Source organism: Enoplosus armatus, chromosome 19 (assembly GCF_043641665.1).
Source record: "Enoplosus armatus isolate fEnoArm2 chromosome 19, fEnoArm2.hap1, whole genome shotgun sequence".
Lineage (NCBI taxonomy): Eukaryota > Metazoa > Chordata > Actinopteri > Centrarchiformes > Enoplosidae > Enoplosus > Enoplosus armatus.
This window is the reverse complement of record NC_092198.1, coordinates 3,523,743-3,542,511: the sequence shown is the minus strand read 5'-3', so window position 1 is coordinate 3,542,511 and position 18,769 is coordinate 3,523,743. Positions and strand designations below refer to the sequence as shown.

At 42.2% G+C, this 18,769-nt stretch overlaps 1 protein-coding gene across 4 annotated transcripts; it reads right to left on the bottom strand.

Moving 5' to 3' along the window:
• Positions 1 to 225: 225 nt before the first annotated feature.
• On the bottom strand, positions 226 to 17,873 carry dse (dermatan sulfate epimerase). 4 transcript variants are annotated; one of them, XM_070926022.1, is made up of 6 exons: positions 17,769 to 17,873; positions 15,015 to 15,495; positions 10,087 to 10,340; positions 5,010 to 5,249; positions 2,890 to 3,097; positions 226 to 2,115 (listed from the first exon to the last, which is right to left on the bottom strand). In XM_070926022.1, exons 2-6 carry the CDS (start codon positions 15,449 to 15,451, stop codon positions 369 to 371), a joined length of 2,886 nt encoding a protein of 961 aa, XP_070782123.1. In that variant the 5' UTR covers positions 15,452 to 15,495; positions 17,769 to 17,873; the 3' UTR covers positions 226 to 368. The 4 variants fall into 4 exon arrangements, with proteins under 4 accessions (XP_070782123.1, XP_070782126.1, XP_070782125.1 ...); XM_070926025.1 differs by lacking the exons at positions 15,015 to 15,495; positions 17,769 to 17,873 and adding an exon at positions 8,476 to 8,479 and having other exon boundaries at positions 5,010 to 5,238; positions 10,083 to 10,297; XM_070926024.1 differs by lacking the exons at positions 15,015 to 15,495; positions 17,769 to 17,873 and adding an exon at positions 9,400 to 9,413 and having other exon boundaries at positions 5,010 to 5,238; positions 10,087 to 10,297.
• Positions 17,874 to 18,769: the final 896 nt, after the last annotated feature.

Here is an 18,769-nt window from a genome sequence, read left to right as displayed (position 1 = left end):
AGAAAAAGTCATAATATTACGAGTAAAAGCCATAAAATTCAATATTACAAGAATAAAATTCATATTATGGAAATAAAATTCATAATCTTACTAACACAACAAAATTTGGGTAAAAAAAGTCGAGAATAAGATTGTGATTTAACGAGAACAGTCTGCACAGACTGCGTATGACTAAGATATAAGTAGAAGTAAGTATTGCGTAACGTTACGACTTTTTTCCTCAAAATATCAGGTTTTTTTTTTTCCAACGGTGGCCTTAATATTCTGTCGTAAGATCTGGCTCAGAGTGAGGTGCGGGTGCATTTAGCGCCCCATGAACAACAGGTCATTCGATCTGTAGTCGGACGACCCCTTTCACGATCAAGATGTTAACACTGTGTGTGAGAGCAGGAGGAGTAGAGGTACAGTAAGATGAAGCAGTCAATCAGAAGGATGGTGTAGAAACATCTCTGCGTGTGCAAGCTCCGACCCCTCTGAAAGCGAGTCAGTAACACAGCCAGCAGCAAAAAGAAGGTGGCAGTGTTCAGGAGGAGAAAGAGTCTAATGTAGGAGGCTGTGCTGGAGAGACCCTCGCTCCCTGCAGTGGCCACCATGTGAACCTCCTTGAATTTGCGGCCCTTGACAAATCCCCCCTTTCTGTTTTTGCGGCCGTCTGTATAATCTGTAAAGGCCCGCGAGTCTGCATCCCCCTCCTCTGGACTGTCCTCATACGTACGCTTTGAAGTCCTCTGTCTCTCCTTCTTCTCATTGACCTCAATCTGTGCAAAAATGTCAGGAAGACTCTCAGAAAGCTTCTCCCCAAGGTTCACTTTCTTCCCCCCTTTACCCTTGCCCTGTTTTTTAGACATAGAAAACATCTTCTCGATGACCTCCTCTGTCTTCTTCTTGTCGGAGAACTGGAGGAGACGCTCTGCAGTCTTACGGAAGCTAGCAGTGTTGAGAACCCGTCCTAGGATGTGTCTCTCCATCTGCTGGAAGACCGGCTTGACGTGCTGGAGGTTGTCATCCATCACGTTGACGTATTCCTCTACTTCCTCAGGTGAGCTGTCCACTGCAGCCGCCGCCTTCTCGAATACAATCTTCTTGTGGTCCAGCAGCACCATGGCAAACAGAGGCTTGCTGGTGACCTCCCCGGTCAGCAGGTAGATTGTGTAGGTGTGATCCTTGGTGGCCAGGTAAATATCCACTCTCTGGTCATCGCCACGCAGGCTGAAGCTCTGTACATCCACGCCTGGTCCAAAGAAAATGTAGGCCACCCTGGTGTGAGGGTACCTCAATGGCATTGTGACGTTCACAAAGTTAGAGCCATTGTACGGGTACCCTCGAGGGTAATTCCAGTAACCTACCATTCCTTTGTTACTGTAGCCTGTGTCATCCATCCAGAACATCTTATACTTGTCTTCACCGTGTGATACAAACGCTCCATGAACACCATCTACCTTTGTCCCCTGGAATGGAAGTTCTGTGTTGTGAAAGAAGGCACTAATGACCCTGGTTGGGCTGTCTGGCTCCAGGTGGATGTGGTCCACGAGGAGCAGGAGCTGTGGGTGAAGAAGGAGCAGGTTTCTCTGGAAGTTCCTGATCTTCAGCTCTGGATTATAAGCAGAACGTCCCTCGCCACGGATGAAGACAATTCCCTGTCTCTCCATAGCCGCTTCTACTCTGCCCTCGGCATCAGCCGCCAGCCCCACCTTGTACTTCAACCACTTGGAATCGCAGGCTTCCGTAACCTGTCCAACCCACGGCTTAAAGCAACTCCCGGACACGGTCGAGCCAAACAACACCACATTGTTCAACAAAGTGTACTTGGGTCCGTACAGTGCCTCAGTGATAAATGGGACACCATTGGGTGCGAAAGTGAAAGTGTTCTGATCAGGGTGCTCGTGGCCAGCATTAAAGTTCCTCCACCCTTTGATCCACTCTTTGTACTTGTTCCTGTGAACGATGTCGAAGATGGCGCGTCCCCCGAGCTTCCCCGACTTGAAGGAGAGAAAGGAGCAGTTGGTGTCTGCAGGTAAAGCACTGCCGTACGTCACCACGCCCCAGTCCTCAAAGTGGTGGAGTTGGGATGTTCCAAAATCTGATGGAGGCTTGGGAATCAAGCCCGGGTCATACCTGCAAAATACAGAGGACGGATATCAGATGGATAAAATACCAATATGGACATCAAATTCAAAAGCAACCACTGACTGAAATTTTCATCAGTTTAAAGATATTCCAGAGCTTATTTTGCCATGACATGTTGCAATAGATTTTTTTGCCTTTTGACAAACCTAAAACAACAGCTGTGATATCGCTGCTTTCAAGGAATAGTTCAGATTAATAGTACAGGTCAAGATCAACAGCTGTCCGTCTCATGTCTGTCTGTTAAACCTGAAACATCGAAATAAGCTAAAGCCAGCAGGTGATTAACGTAGCTTAACTTAAAGACTGGAAGCAGGGGGGAAACATTTAGTTTGGCTTTGTCTGTACAAAACACAGGTACAGTATCATAGGGAGTTACGTGCTGGTATTAATTCTTGGCCCGACCAGTGACTTCCTGGAGTGTAGTCATCATCGTGAGGTTCCCGGGCAACCAGCGGAGACTCCAGGAAGTCACTGGAAGGGCCAAGAAAAAGTTCCACTATGCTACAACCTGCAGAACCACAACATGTCATTTTTACATTTTGTTTTTTAGACAAACGAGAGTTCTGGGAAGTGTTTTTTCTGACACAAGATAAAATGACTAATGAAAAAAATATAATAATAATTGATAAAAATAATCACTAAGAGCAGATTCAAATATCCCGACCATTGCAAGTCATCTGATTATCCCCTTTGATAATGGCTTTAAACAGAAATAATTGCAGTCATATATTTCACATCATGAAACCAAATTCAGCAGCTCACCAGATGAACTCTGTGTGGAGAGTACACCATCGCTGGCCCTTTCCAGCCTGCCCAGGCCCTTCCATCACCCTGTTTTGATGAATCAGATCTGCCAGCCAGTTTCCACTGCCATTACGCAACACGTAGCGGTCCAAGAAGACCAGCTGGCTCTCTGGCCCGTAGAACCAGTTGTAGTTGGAGTCTGCAATGGCTACAGTCCGCTGAAATCCTGGTGAGACAGTTAAAACACACAGAGAGGACAACTTCAGTGGTGGCCGTAGAGGTGTCACGCAGAAATATTTGATATCATAACTAATGGGCAACAGAGCTCAATATAATAGGCCTGTGGTCACAAATATGTAACAAATGTGCCCCTCCCCCCCAAGACCACATGCAAATTGTTCGCACCGTTTTGTTGTCTGTAATTATGTAAGAGGAAATTTGCACTCTGGTGGTGAGAGGCTTCTTGGAAACCAGCTATAGTAACTACAGTATGTAATCACAGTCAATGATTTGTCAACCAAAAACAGTCATAAACAGAAATTGCTACAGAAACACTCAAGAAAAGTCTCTTTGCACTGTTCCTGTGAGCATAAACAATGAACAGTTTCTTCAAGATGTTTATTACAAGGAATTGAGGTAATGCTATCGCAGTTTTGGCACGGATTACTTGCGATGAGTCGAAATGAGCAGCGTTGCTGACATTCAGTACTGTCTTGGAGTTATGATGTTAGCTGTACATTTGCTTCCTGTCAGCTGTATGTAAACACATCAATGTACGTCATATAACTGACACTTCAAATCAATTTCATGTCAACGGACATTTCAAACTCCTTTTGTCACTTGCAGTGTCAACTGACATTTCAGCTCCCTTCAGTGCTCTTCAACTATGTTAGTACCACTATTGTGCTTTCAACTGACATTCCAGAGATCTTATAGCACTTTTGACACTTGCCCTGCTTTCACTCGAACAGACAGTATCTTCTTTCAGCAGACACTTCCAACTCCTTCTATCATTAACACATCAACTGACATTTCAGTTCCTTTCGGTGCTTACATTTTGAGCATACAGCAATGTCACACTCGTTTTACCATTAGCCTTCTGTCATCTGTCAAAGCGGAGCGATCATCCAACTGACACCTCCATTCAGTGCTTACACTTCAACTGACACTTCTTTTTGTGCTCACACATCCATTGACATTTTAACTGCTTTAAGTGCTTACACTTCAACTGACTTTTCAACTATGTTAGTTACACTACTATATCATACAGCTGACGCTTCAACTCCATTCAGGACTTGCACTTCGACTGACACTTCAATTGACAGTAACGTCTTTCAGTTTGATTTGACAACTTAGCTGAGTTCTTCAACTTCAGTTCCTTTAAGTGCTTCAATTTGAAGTTATTGCAGTTGTTTCAATTGTTTCAACTGCAATGTTTTGGCAAAAGTGAGCACACATGTTCTTGATAATATTACATCTTTTCTATTGTTAGTTTCACTCTGATTACCATTGGCTTTCTGTCAACTGTCTGTGAACACACAACCAAAAACACACACACAGACAGTGAGGGGACAGCAATCATCTAGGCTGCTAAGGGGACAGTTTATGATAATCTGGCCTTGTCTTCCTGTCTTAGGGGGTGAAAGCTGCTATTGTGGCTCCGGATCCGAGGCTCTCCTGGCTGATGTAATTAGGGGTGCTTTCTGAGTGTAGCAGTGCTGCTCAGCCACAATACAGAAACTGTTGGCAGGGGGCTGTGAAATGTCCGAGCCTGACCTAGGGGCCCCTCCTCCGCTGCTGCCCTCCCCCTGACCTTCAGACAAAACTTCCAGGACACCACAGATCCCTGCAGGTCTCAGCTCAGCTTTCAAAGGCATCCAGGAGGGTAATAACTACACGCATGCATACCCCACATCAGCTCAGAGGAGAAGCTACTCTTCAATGTGGCAGCCTAAGGTTATTTTCACGTCTAATCTAATATATTCAACTTTTGGCATAGAGCATTCTAGTGTGGACTAACTGGATGTTTCAGCCATTCATAGCTAAGTAAACACTTACTCACGGATTGTTGACCTGCTCTGTATTTGGCTGCCTAAATATAATCAATGCAGTATCACAGCAGGTGAAGTGACAGTTACCGGGCAGGATAGTCCTGTACAGGAAGGCGAAGTGTTTAAGGAGCCAGGGGTGGTCAAAGTGGCTGATGGCAAAGTGGCGCTGCACCAGAAACATGTACTGGAACAGAGAGCGGGTGGTGTAAGTCCCGTAGGCCACTCCTTCATACAGGGAGCCATCTGTCACATCCTGCAGAAGGATCATGGACTTCTCCATGATGGACAGGACCTGCTTGGTCCACAAGTAGGCCTCCTGGAGGTAACCTGGAACACAGGAAGTTGATATGGTTAAATACAGTCTGAAATCACTAGTCCCTCCAATATTTATTTATTTTGGGTTGCACTGATGTTTCTGTATGTTTTTATTATTTTTCTATTCAGTTTTTGCCCATATACTGAAATCATACATACTTAACATTGCTGAACAATTTTCCAAAACATACCGTAGTGTTTTGACTGTGTGACTGTGTTTTTTCTACCTTTCTGGCAGTCTTTAGTTTCAGTGTGTTAAGAAAATAACTGAGAGCAGCTTTCAAAGTATGGGTGTTGACATGTATGAATTAATTAATGATTTCAAACGCATATTTTGCACATAATTTGGTCCAGACCTCCTAACCTTGTAGGAATTCAAGGACTAAGCCAAAGTTGTAGGAGAAGTGGTGATAAGCAAAGTTTGAGAAACAATTTAAATAATCAAAATCTAATTAGGGTCAAATGGAAATGGCCAATGGCAATAGGATATCCAAGGAATCCAGTGAATCCTTTCACTATCCGCATGGTGGCACACTTTTTGTTTTTTTGCCATTGTAATTTTCTAATCACAAAAAATGTGTTATTTATTGTTATTATATTGCTGTGGCAGATATCAAAATAAAACGCGACTGAAAGCATTTTGCAAATTTGACAGTTGAAATAGTTTCTATCTTAAACTGTGCCAGCAGTCACACTAATTAAAACACAACAACATGCTTTAAAAAATGGCTAGCAATGTATAGTATACATAATTTGTAGTGTAGGCTAAATGAGACAAATGCAAATTGACTGCTCTAAATGGCAGCAAATGGTTACTGCTTAAAAACTTTGCTTATCTATATTTCTTGTATTATAACTGCAGAAAACAGAAGGAAGTTGGGAAATGCGAAAAACATTCCAGTTCAGCTTTCTTTGGACAGAACGCTCCATTGTTTCTGTTTCTGTTCTACCCATTTACGACTTATCATTTACTCTGTTCAAGCCAGAGAAATGTCCATGCTGGAGAGTAGAATTACATATTTGGCACCAGGGTAACTAGTGTGTTGTTTCTATCTGGATGAATCTGATTAAAAGAGCCACTTTTACACATTTCTTCTCCAGTGTAACTTGTTAGCCAGGCAGCCTACCATGACACTAAAGTAGAATGCAGCATCATGACAATCACAAAAGCTGTAGGCAAGTATTATACAACATTCCTGGCCAATAATAGATTTCTCCTGTTTTGCATAAAATGGGAGAGCAGTAATCCTCCTTGCAAGCATGGGCCATGAAAGTGCTTAGCTTATTGAGAATATGTTCACACCAGGACTTGATGAGAGTCTGTGCATTACAAAGTGACCAGGGCCTCATGTTTTAGAGTATATAAGTGAGTGTGTTGTGAATTAATAAAAAAAACCAATACTTTCTTGGTCTATTACTTAAAGAAACCTTCCACACACAGCATTTAGCTGTGGCTATGGAAAGCATGACACCACTATGGCACACTACACCATCTATACTCTCTCTCTCACACACACACACGCACACACACACACACTGGATCACACACATCGAGTTTACTAGGAAAAACAAGCGACCACATAAACACTCCAGCCACAGTTCACTGAAGTATCCCGGGGCCATGGGCGGTGACTGGCCGGCACCCGCCCAGCCTGGCGGAGTCCGCCCACTGGAGCCGTCCCCAACAGTGTTTGGTTTTGTCTTGGGGACTACGCAGAGCTGGTATTTACCATCAAACATGTACAGAGTCAATAATGAAATACAATGTTTCCTGACAGCTCAATTGCGGAGGAGGTGCATTCATGTGTTGTGGATATAGGTTGGCCAAGTGACTGTCCTACTAGGACATTTGATTTGATTCATGAATCGTTGTCAATGTTTTATTGTTGCTCCCAGTTTGATTTGTGACAATTGTAGAATAATGTTATATGCTAAAGTAGTAGAGAGGAGTCATAAAATCAGCAAAATAAGTCATGAATGTCCCCTAAGCAGCGTTAGCTATCAAAAGTGTGCTAACATTAGCCACCATAAGCTTTTTTTTCTTTCCAAGAGAAAATAAAATGTGTTTAAGGAGTGTTTGGTTGCGCTAGGCTTCTATTTTAGTGGTAAAAATAGCTTGCTACCTGAAACATAATTACATAATTTTGCAAGCAGTACTTCAACGGCAACTGAAATGTAACTAAACTACTAGCGTCGCTGCATGAAGCACTGCCTGAGCAAATAAGAGCATAATCTCTGTTTAATTTTGATAGTCAAGATATATTCTTACAGTTCATTAAATAAAAAAAAAACATGGAATATGGGGGCTTGACATTACAGTATCTTTACTTGACTTTCCAATTTTCTTAACAGGATGCCATACTGTTTCGTCATTCGACATTCATAGCAGCGTGGGTGGCCAGTGGGGAAGGATGTGGCAGACAGGGGAGTTGGGTTCACTACTGATAACTGAGGGTGAACTGTGCAGTTCTGTCAGACGAAACATTCAGCTTCAAGGCACCAACAAGCCAACACCTGTACCTGGAATGCTCTTCTAAGCTGCTGTTGCCTTCTTATCTGAAAATCAAAACCAAAGTCTGTCAGAACTTCATATGAACCAAACTCACAGACTGCATGGGAATTTCTAATTTAAGTGAGAGGCACATGAATTGTTCCTTGTCAGAGCATGTTATTTCAGGGCACAAAATAATGAAAAAATATTCCAACATATTCCAAGATGTCAGCAATGGGCTTAAAGCTTGTGTCAGATAACCAATGAAGAAGAAGAAGAAGAAGAAGACAGACAGTTTGTTCTTCATTTCTGGCAGTGCTTCTTGGAAACTTTCCATTCATTCACAGCCATCTTGACAGAATAATATTTGGACATAATGTCATCCCTTTGCACAGGAAATGAATGATACATATACGATAATGGAATGCAGTCAGGCCTCTGCACAGTGTTAGACGTGAAACCTGAGTGAGGCTGATAAGTGAAGCAGTTAAAATTAGGCTTTGTTTTTTTTTGGATCACTGCAAATACATCTTTTAAGTGTTTGCAATGATTCATTTTCTCACCCCAGCTAGGTATGAAAATGTAACCTCTGCATGAGGTCGGCTGAAAGGCACACTTTTAACAAATAAAATCTGTCATAAACGAAGCACCCAAGCATTGGCTGAGCAAACTCACTTTTTCCTGGGCTCGACACAGAAAGAAATGAAGCAAAAAAGAGGTCAGGCTGTAACTCTCCTGAGCATTCACGGGGCTTTGCGTCTGTTCTTGCCCTCTACAAAAAAAGCCTCAAATAAAACCACTGTGACCACAGCGGTTCTCTGTAAAGGCAGCGGTCATTTAGCTCACACCAGGACTGGAGCTTTTTGACCAGAAATCAAATCCCTGTAAGCAAAGCAAGCTGCACTCCAGGCATTCACCTTCACATAGCCTTTCTCTGCTGCTACACAAAATATTGTGCAGGATATTGAGGCAGACAGAAGCAACATTAAGTAGTGAATAGTCATGAAATACTTGAGAGAATAAGGACATCAAGCCTTAATGCAGTATGTGACAGAGTTATGTGGAGATCTTCATATGGAGAATAATTACAAAGGATAAAGTACAGCTATGGCAGATAAACTAAGCCTGACTACACATTTCTCATAAGCAACCTGGGGTTGGCAAGTCTCACCATACAAAGAATTAATTATTACTAATTAATCAATTAAAGCCTCTCATTAGGAGACAAAAGTTTCTGGGGACACTAAAAAGTGAGGAATGCCTGGACACGGCTGGGACATGCTTGTTGTCCCACTGAAAAAATTTTCCAACACCACTTCGACCCCAATAACTTAATGAGTCATAAACCACGGCAACAAGCGTGTCCCAGCCATGTTCATCACACAGGGCCACTGCAGAAATCATGAAGAAAAAGCCTCAGAAAGCAACAGTGAGCAAATATTACTTCACATTCACCAAGCAGTATTGGCAATGAAGATGACATGGTTTATCAGTCACCAGCCCCTTTACAGAGTTGCTAAAGGAGTCTGCTAAAGGTAACATCGGAGGTAGATGAGAATGAGTATTTCTAAAATACAGTTACAATCGTTACTGTGATTCTAAGACAATATTCAATAGCTCAAAATCTGGCATTGTATGTTAAAAACATTTTTACTGTAACCCCTCCACAACAGGATGGAAATCCTCTAAATCAGCCTTTAGACCATGTGAGACTAAACCTCTGCAGTAAAAACCACACTAATGAAATTCCATTAGTTGAGTTTTTAATGCGGCGCACACAGAGCTGGAACGAGTTCACTGGCTGAGTGAGGGAGGTCAAAAACGCTCGGTAACATCGTATCAGAGACCACAGTGAACCCACGGTGAAAGTGCTGATTGTTAACCAACAAAACTAAAAGGTATAAAACTCTTCTATACAGGCTGCCATGTTCAATACATCTCACAATACAAACAACAATATTTGAACAATATATCGATGTTTTTGCCATTTTTAAACCTTTACCGAATTGGAAAGGGTCAAGAAAGGTCATGGAGTGTTCAAAATGCAAACTTTGCAATTCATCCTCTGAGGAGTATAAATGTGCTCAGTAAATCTCCTTTGAATTTGATATTTCTTGTGCACGATTGGGAATTTTGGCCACATGTTGGTGCTAGAGGATGGGTCAGGGGATCGTGGAAAACACTGGGAATCATCCTCTGGGAAATCTGAATAACTAAACCAAGTTTCATGTCAATCTTAGCCACTTTCTTGTTCTGGTCCAAAGTGTTGGACATACTGACCAACATTCCCATCTTTAGGCCCAGCCACCATGAGGGAAAAAAAAAAAACACATTCACATTACAAAGACATCCACTAACCTTGGGTCATGTAAACCAGGCTTCCTGTCAGCAGAGCCACACAGTTGGTGGGCTGGTGGTTGTGCAGGTACTGGAACCCCCAGCCTCGGACGTAGGACTTCTCGTACATCAGGCGTGACGCGTTGCCGATCACCTGGAGGAAACGCTCCTGTTGGTCCTTGTTCAAGTACTCGTACAGAAAGTCGTAAGCGGTGGCAAACCCGACCAAAGAGTGCGCCAAAGGAACTTCATCCCAGGGGGCATCTTTGACCAACCTGAAACACAAACAACAACACAAAGCTAAAGGCAAGGCATCAGACATATGTGGAGCACGTGGAAAATAAACATTCAATGGAAAGCAGGTGTGAATTTTTCACTCTTTAAATGAAGCTCTGGCAAATGGTTTGTCATGAACAAGAAGACTTTTTTTATTTGCAACGCCTTTTAATTATCTTTAACACAGCTGTAAATAATCTATTCACTTTGAAAACAAAAGTAAAGACGCTAAGTAGCATTTTACGCCACAATTACAGCTGCACCATCGCTTACCAATAAAGAGACACAAAGTGTAGCGTGAGCGAATTCTCTCGTGGTTAACAGGCGCTGGGATCTAAGAACGCTGACTTCTGTGGATTTTAGAGGTGCAAACTGTTGTATAAAAAAAAAGTGAAAGGTGTTCTGTAATCAGTCTGCTCACTTTAACTGCATGAAGAAATGAACTGCAGATGTGGTGATGAAACCAAGCGACGTATTCTAAACTGCCATGAGTTGACTGAATTAAATATGCTGAGATACACACAAGAGCTCTGTGGAAATCTAGCACAGCACCAAAGTCGTGACGTCATCTCCAGTCTAGCCTCTGTTCACTGAGGCTTTCTTTCGAAGGAGTTTATGAAAAGGTGAAACACCTTGTTGGGGTTTACTATCCATTCAGCAGATACTAGTTTAAGTTTAATTGATTAATTCGTTAGCATTCAAAACACCACAGCTCCCATGAAAACTAACTGGTGCAGCAGTGCTCATAATACCCTCATAAGAGTTTCTCCCACATCCATGATATCCACCCACAGTCTTCTAATGTCATCTTCACAACTTTTAGGCTGTACTCCCTGCGGTCTAAAAAAACGTCTACACCATTCAGGCCACTATGAAGTACTGAGACTGGCAAGTGTCATATAAAAAAGTTAAATAAATAAACACAAACGTAATATTTCAGTATTTGAAGGCATTGCAATACCAAATCATAGCTGTGAACCTGCCTAGTTGTGAACGTTAATGCAGTGTTAACAATGCCATTTCCTTTCAAGTTCCTTTAATCCAAGAACACAAGTTTGCACAAATTATTAATTTGAGAGCACGACTAATCATTTTGTGCACACAAATGTTTTTTTCCTTTATGACAGCTCCATACTAGAAATGACAAGCTGTTACCGTAATTTGTGTATTATTGCAAATGTCATTGTGATTTTGAATGAGTCTTCTTTCTTACATCTAGTGTGGTTCCAATCAGCTCTTTCTCCATTTGATGCTGGTAATCCGTGGTTTCCACATGTTAAGTGGCAGCTAAGGTTAATTTGAAAATCACTTCCTGTCTGGTCATGCAAATGAACACCCAACGGATTAAAAAGCTTCTTTATGTTTCAGTTTGCCCATATGGCAAAAAAGGAAGACTATAATACAATGAATGCCAAGTCACAGTTGGACTGTATATTGAATTATGCCAAAGCACACAAAATCTCACTTCTGTATGTTTGCACAGACTGTGTAAAAAGAAAAAAAGAAAAAAGACGCAGGACCCAGTATGCCACAAAGTAGAAGTTCTCCATCGGAACATGGTCCCTGGAGTTGTCGGAGACATAATTGAAGGTCATGAATACCACAGCTGACTGATTCCTGGAGCCACTCTGCACAAACCCTCAGAGGTTCAGCGACCATAATAAAAGCGCGGCCAAGGAGAAAACTCATAGTGTGTTCTAAAGACGTGAAAACACATGCTCAGTGGCTTCTCCTTTTCTGCACTGTGGCACACATACTGATATTGTGAAAAATGTCCTGCAAATTGCACTAATACTACACCGTCTAAACCCCCCCAGATATGAGCTGCTGGAAAAAAAATCCCCTTCCTCCTGTTCAATGGCTGCAGGCAACACAGCAGCCATGCAGCAAAATGAGGTTGAGGATTAAGCTGCTAGACCCCCCCCCCCCACCTCCTTTTCTCCACATGAATGAGGAGGGGGTGTACCTGTAAGAGAGAGGGGATTGTCCCAGAGTTTAGCCAAAAAGCAAATGTTCTTCTGCTGCTGTCATACACAGCCTAACAGTAGAACAAAGACATGTTTTATGACTTGTCAGTTTTTAGAAAAAGAGAAAACTGTGTTTATACTGTGAGCAACACAACGTCACTCTATCCTGACCACTGGGAACAAGCCCTGCGAGAGTCTCCAACTGCATTTGTGTAGCAGCGAAGTGGAGCTATTCGAGCTTACATTCTGTTTCTCTAGTACTATTTTCAGACAGGAGAATACGGCGGCAGAGATTCTATTTTGTTCAGAAATGAAAAATAACTAACGCAGTAAGGCTGCCCTCTAGTCGACCAAACTGTTAGCTAATGAAAAGAGTCTTTAGTCGACCAAGTTTTCATTGGTCGGTTAGTCACGGAAAAAAGAATCCCCCCCCGAACTCCAATCGGGTGCTGCGTCTTGGGACGAAAGTATCAGGGGGACATTTTCCTCTTGTAAGTATCAGTATCAGTGAAGGTTTAATTTCTCATGTGGTCAAAAACTCTGCTTATGTGAGATTATGTGAACATATGTGAATGAACAGTAGCGGGTTACCATGGACCCCAACACTGGGTGCAACCATTCTCCAAGCATCATTTCTGAGACCTTCATTCCTTTAGTCTTTGAAAGCAGTGGAGAACTGGGAAGAGAAGTGAATGGCTGTAATCTACTTATCAGCCACTTTGCACTTGCCAGGCAGAGCTAATGTTCATTGAACTTAATCAAATTGTTGGGGAAATAAGGAAGGCCGATGCCTGCATGATGTTCAGCCATGGCTGACCAAACATGGGCTGAATGGTTGGATTCAGCTGACTTGTTGAAGTATGGTATGGGTGTTTTTTTTTTGCAACAACTTCCTATAGAATCTTATTTTTGTATATATATGTGATTAATATCTATGGAACTGTGGTGTTTCAGGGAGTACTATAAATCAATACAGACAATACTCTATCCTGTTAACTTTGCAATCTGTTCCAAGAGGACCTATGGTATTTATGTATGTATTATGGTGAAGTTAACAGAAGGGGATGTGACCTTTGATTATGAGCTAAACTGAGAGAAAAGCCTGGGAGCACCTCCCACTTTTTTGTTTCTCATTATGGTGTTTAAATGCAGAAAAAAAATATAACCATGCATTATTTTTGAAAGAGAGCAATGAGATTCATGGCAACAATTTCCTTGTCAGCAGTCTAACATGTGTTCAAAAACACAGATTCACTTGTTGAACTGTTTCCGAGGTCAAGAATGAACTTTTCAGCCAAGATGGATGATGGAAATTTGAACTTTCGATCGACTTGTGATGCGATTGTAAGCTCAAGAATAGCTACTAAATGGATCTTGTGGTGAGATTGCTTTGTCAACAAACTCACAAGTTCCAAATGACGGAAGCTAAAGTTCACATCACATTTATTAAGAATCGCTTAATGGTTTAGTCAGGAAGCTTTAAAGGTGATGGTGGTGTTGAACCACTTCAATACCACAGACTCATAAGTTTCATTTGAATGCAGCTAATGTTCATGTTACACTTGGAATCTAAATGTGATTTAGTCATATGTAAACTGAAGTTAGTATGTGGTGGAAACACATTCTTCAGGATTAAGTGCAGCTCAAACTCAGACAAGGCATATTGGAAAAGCTTCATTACCAACAGGGTAAAGTGGGCAGCTGCCCTGGTCCCCAGTGGCCCCCAAAACCCTGGTTTAATGTGTTGCAATTGTATCAATACCTAGCTTTAAGACTGGCATTATTTTAGCTATTTATGTGCACTCTTTGTAAATTAAATTGTGTTCAATCAGATTACCACACAGCGATCACAGGGCCATATTCAAAGCATAGCAATATTGTAAACCAGTGGTTCCAAGGAGAACAAAGGTTAATCTCAGGAGTCGCCAAATGATTAACAGGACAGCGAAGCAGAAAACACATTACTAGATAATTTAATCTCCCCAGGCCTCTGAAAAAATGGCTGGCTTCTACAATGTGAGGACTCTCACTTTTGTCTTTTTTCTAATCATTATAAAGTGAATATCTTTGGTTTTGGGAGTGTTGTTGGACCAAAACAAGCAATCTGAAGATACCACCTGGATTCTGGAAAATTGCCATGAACATTTGTCACTATTTTCAGACATTATATCGGCAAAATAATTGACAGATCACAGATTACAGAAAATAATCACTAGTTGTAGCCCTTCACACAAATAGGCTAATTAGATTTTACCCTGGCTAAATCTCATGCTTCCCAGAGTGAAGTCAATCCCGGTCTGGTCACCTGGACCCTGACCCTAAGTTTCAGCCCAGGCCCCTGCAGAGCGCCATTCAGCTCACATCTGAACATTTCATTTCCTTTCATCGGGGGGCTGAGAGTGGGGGGTTCATGCTCAGCAAACAGCTGCTAAACATATTTCCTGGACCACAGACTTATCGGCCCACAATACATCTTTACCAGAGCTGTGCCCACAGAGACAAACACTCGGGACTGACTAGAAAGCCTGTAAATTCTGAATAAATTCAAAGCAATACATTTCTATTTTTCTCCGTAAAAAAGAAAACAGGCAAAAAGGTAAGAAAAGTAAATCCTAATAAAAAAAAAAAACCCTTCACAATAAGCAGACTGTTGCGCATGGCCTGTCAAATCACATAGATGAAATAATAAAAAGACAGAAAATGTACCAACTAGGCTGAGCCGCCATCCTCTCCATGTAGTCCTTGGCCAGGTCGAGGGCCCCGGCCCTGTGTGGGTACAGCAGGCAGAACATCGACAGCACACCCAGGTTGTTTCCGTACACCTCATTCCAGCGGGCGCTGAACTCTGCGGGGCTCCAGGGGGGCAGGTACTCCTCGGGGTGCTCCAGCATGGTTTCACCAGCCTCGCGGATCCTCCTCGCCATGTCCCGGTGAGTCCCTGCAGCTGCATACTGCATCTCCTCCACATTGCCCCGACTGAAGTACAGCATGGGATGACCATCGTAGTTGCCTCCCATGAAGGGGATTCCTCCGCTGGGGTCCACTTCCGTTGCTGCCGCCACCACCACCACCACCGGGGCGAGCAGGGGCCACAGCAGACTTATGAGGAAGACTGTGGGGGCCCCACGGGTGTGGGTTCTCATCGTCTCATCAGAGAGGGGACTGTGGCATAGCCGAAGGAGCTCAGCTGAGAGGGAGAAGTGGGGGGAAGAGAAGGATTTGAGAAAGCCAGCCCATATTCTGCACAGCCTTTTCTTACAAAAGCCCTGCATTCCTTGAATAATTAGATACAGCTGTAGTCCTGATGATGCAGGCTTTCCATACTGATGTAGGCCATTATTGAGCAGCACAGTTAAGAACTAATCACAGAACTTAAAACTTCTTTCTTTCTAGTTACCAAGAATACGATGATACCAATCTGCCATTATATCTTCACTTACTATATCCACGTAACAGCCAAATCCGGAGGTTGTATTACACCTCTGCACACTGTGTTACCTAATATTCACTTCCTAAGATTTATTTCTGAGTTGCTGTTGTCAGACAAGTCTAGCCATGCACACCCAGATGGCCAGACGAGCAGGCCTGGAGGTCATAAATGGCCCATTACTGCAGTAACATTGCTCTGGTCTGCTGAACCAACCTCTAAACCAAACTGCTGTGCTCTACAGAAAGACAAGAGTTGGCCCAGCGTCTCTGCTCTGAACATGAGAGCAAGTTCCATGACCTTAGTGGAGCTCTTGGCAAAGGCCCGGGTGGAAAACCCTTTGGTAGTGATTTAAACGGTGTCTAGACTGGAGTCCATTCTAATGCAGTGGGCTGTCCAGGGTGTGCATGTATTTTGTGTTGTGTTTGATAAACAAGGAAAACTCAAGTTAGTGCAAACTAAACTAAAATAAAATACCACCTCTCCTGAGTTTCATTCTGACATTTGACCAAATGAGACGTCACATTCCTCTGAGGTGAACATGAGGACGGTCAACTCGTAGCCAAGACGAAACCATCAGGACAACTCTGGTCTAATTTATCATACCAAAGCTGTAACTCTGTCAGGAGCCACGGATCTATTTTTACCGAGGATCCCTGTAAGCCTGAATTAGACTGATCTAAAACGTACTTCACGTACTTTGGGCTTTTTCATTAAATTCAATGCACTTTTTATCTATTATAGCATCACTGTAATGCATTCTTATGGGTACTTATTACCAGGGGTGTAGCTAGAGGTTTAGAAACACTGAGGCCCCATGCTCCCCCATTTATATCCTATTCATTCAGTCAAATGTTTAATTATATTTTCTATAAGTTATGAAGTGCTGAAACATTTTTTTCATTTGACAGAAAATGAATAGCAAACTATGTAATAGATTAATTGTCAAACTATTTATCAAACAAAAATGAAGTCTGTTTTATTTCACTGTAAATTAAATACCTTTGGGTTTCGGACTGTTGTGATGTTTTCTGACATTTTATGTGTTAATCAATTGGAAAAAAAACAAGTAATAGATTAGTGGACAATGGAAATAACTTTAAGTTGCAGCCCTAAAAAGTTAAAAATGGAGGTGTAAATGTTGTTTCAAAGCTGTTTCCACTGTGCCAAGATTTGCCAATTTTAGCGGAGAAGCTGGGGATCAAACCTCTAATATTTATATATTAAGTGTCTGCAGCAGAGAGTATCGAAAAATCAAAAGATTTCAAGCAATTCTTTGTCAGATTCTTTGTTTAATCTTGAAACTTCTCGTTTGAAGCTTAGAGCAGTTATACAGCTATAAAACATATAACAAAAGGGAGTTGTATATGGATTAATTATACCTTTCTCTAGTTCACCCCCCCCCTCCCATTCCCAGGAAAAAACACAGGACATGACCTCAGGCTCCTTAATGTTAGCTCCGCTCTGCATTTAGAGACAAGTCACTGTGTTGTCACTGTAAGAACTATTAGCCAACAGCAATGCAAACTTAAATCAAGACTTGTAGCTTGCCTCAGGCCTCAGCAGCTCCTTCCGAGTCAACTTCTGAGCAAACCGAGTGCAAGGAAGTAGCCACGACCGATTAACATCTGTCACCCAACACTGTTCCTCAGTTGTAAGAAGGTAAAAGAGGACAGGTTTCACTGCCATGGTTGAACCCGTAAAAAGGCGGTCCTCCCTCCACAGATAACGTTACTGATGCCTCCTCTGCTACATCCTACATTTGCTTTTTTTTTTTCAAACTTTAAGCTAACTAGTCTCATTAAAACGTGTCTTATCACAACGACCGTTGGTGTTCCAGTTTTAGAAACACCTCTCTACGGAAAAAGTGATTTTTTTTTTTTTAAATATATATTTTTTTTACAGTAATATCAGTTATCGATGATATTGATAATCCAAATCTGCGTACAAAAGTAGCCTTGTTCCCGTCGACCCCCGAATTAAAAGACGACGTGAAAGAGGGTGCAGCGAAGGGAAAAGCCGTCTAACGTTACCTGTCAGAAACGGTGCTCACAAATCCGAATTCCCGTCGTCGACGCAACGGTCATGTCTTCCCGTCACAGCGGCGTCTTTCTCTCCTTTCAGGGAGGTTATCGATGGGGTTGAAAAAGTTTTGTTTTCAGGGACGAAACAAAGTTAGGGAGCTGAGGGAAAGAATGTGTGAGCGCGGAGGGAGCGTCATGCTGGCGAATGAGGAGGGGCAGCAGGGGGGAGGGAGGCTTAAAGGAGACCTAATGAATTAAGTGGCGGCTCCCCTCCCACTCGGCTAGTTTGACAGGTGAATAAAAAAGCGACCGGAGATACAATATGGAGTCCACTTCTTCTACATGACTCAAATGTCTCCTGACTTATATTGGTTATACATTTAAGACTGCGTCATAACCCCACCCCCCCCTCCTCCTCCAGCATCATTATTGTACGTTTGGCTATGCGGCTTGAGTAATGGCGCTATGCTAGCTCGCCCTTTCAAACTCCTTAAAGTATTGTCACTTTTGAAAGAGGAAATAACACATTCTTCCTCTTAGAAATGAAAAGTTGTACATATATTATGTAATAAAACACACCGTTTCTCTATTCAGTACATTCAGGTGTGAGTGTACTGAATTGGTATGACCGCTATGGCTAATGCTATTAGCTTATTGTTAGCAAAACGAGATAGATATTGCTGTGTGAGTTTGCTAACTTCATGACTCTTCTCAAATCAGTTTTAATCACTTAATCAATAATATGACTTCAACCAAATATGTCAATGTGTACCACAAGAAAAAAAAAATATTGATGTTGAGCTGTGCAGTTCTACTTTACTGTAAACTAGACAGAATATTGTTTACACCGCTGTGGTAGAAGAGTCATTGGATTTCAGAAATGTCTTCAAACTGTAATAAGGGTCGACACACAACATGGGTCGTTTAACATCAGTCCATGTTCCAGCAAATTGTAACACAAAAAAAAGAAGCTAATAATGCTGTTGTCTGACAAGTGTTAAAGGTCAATG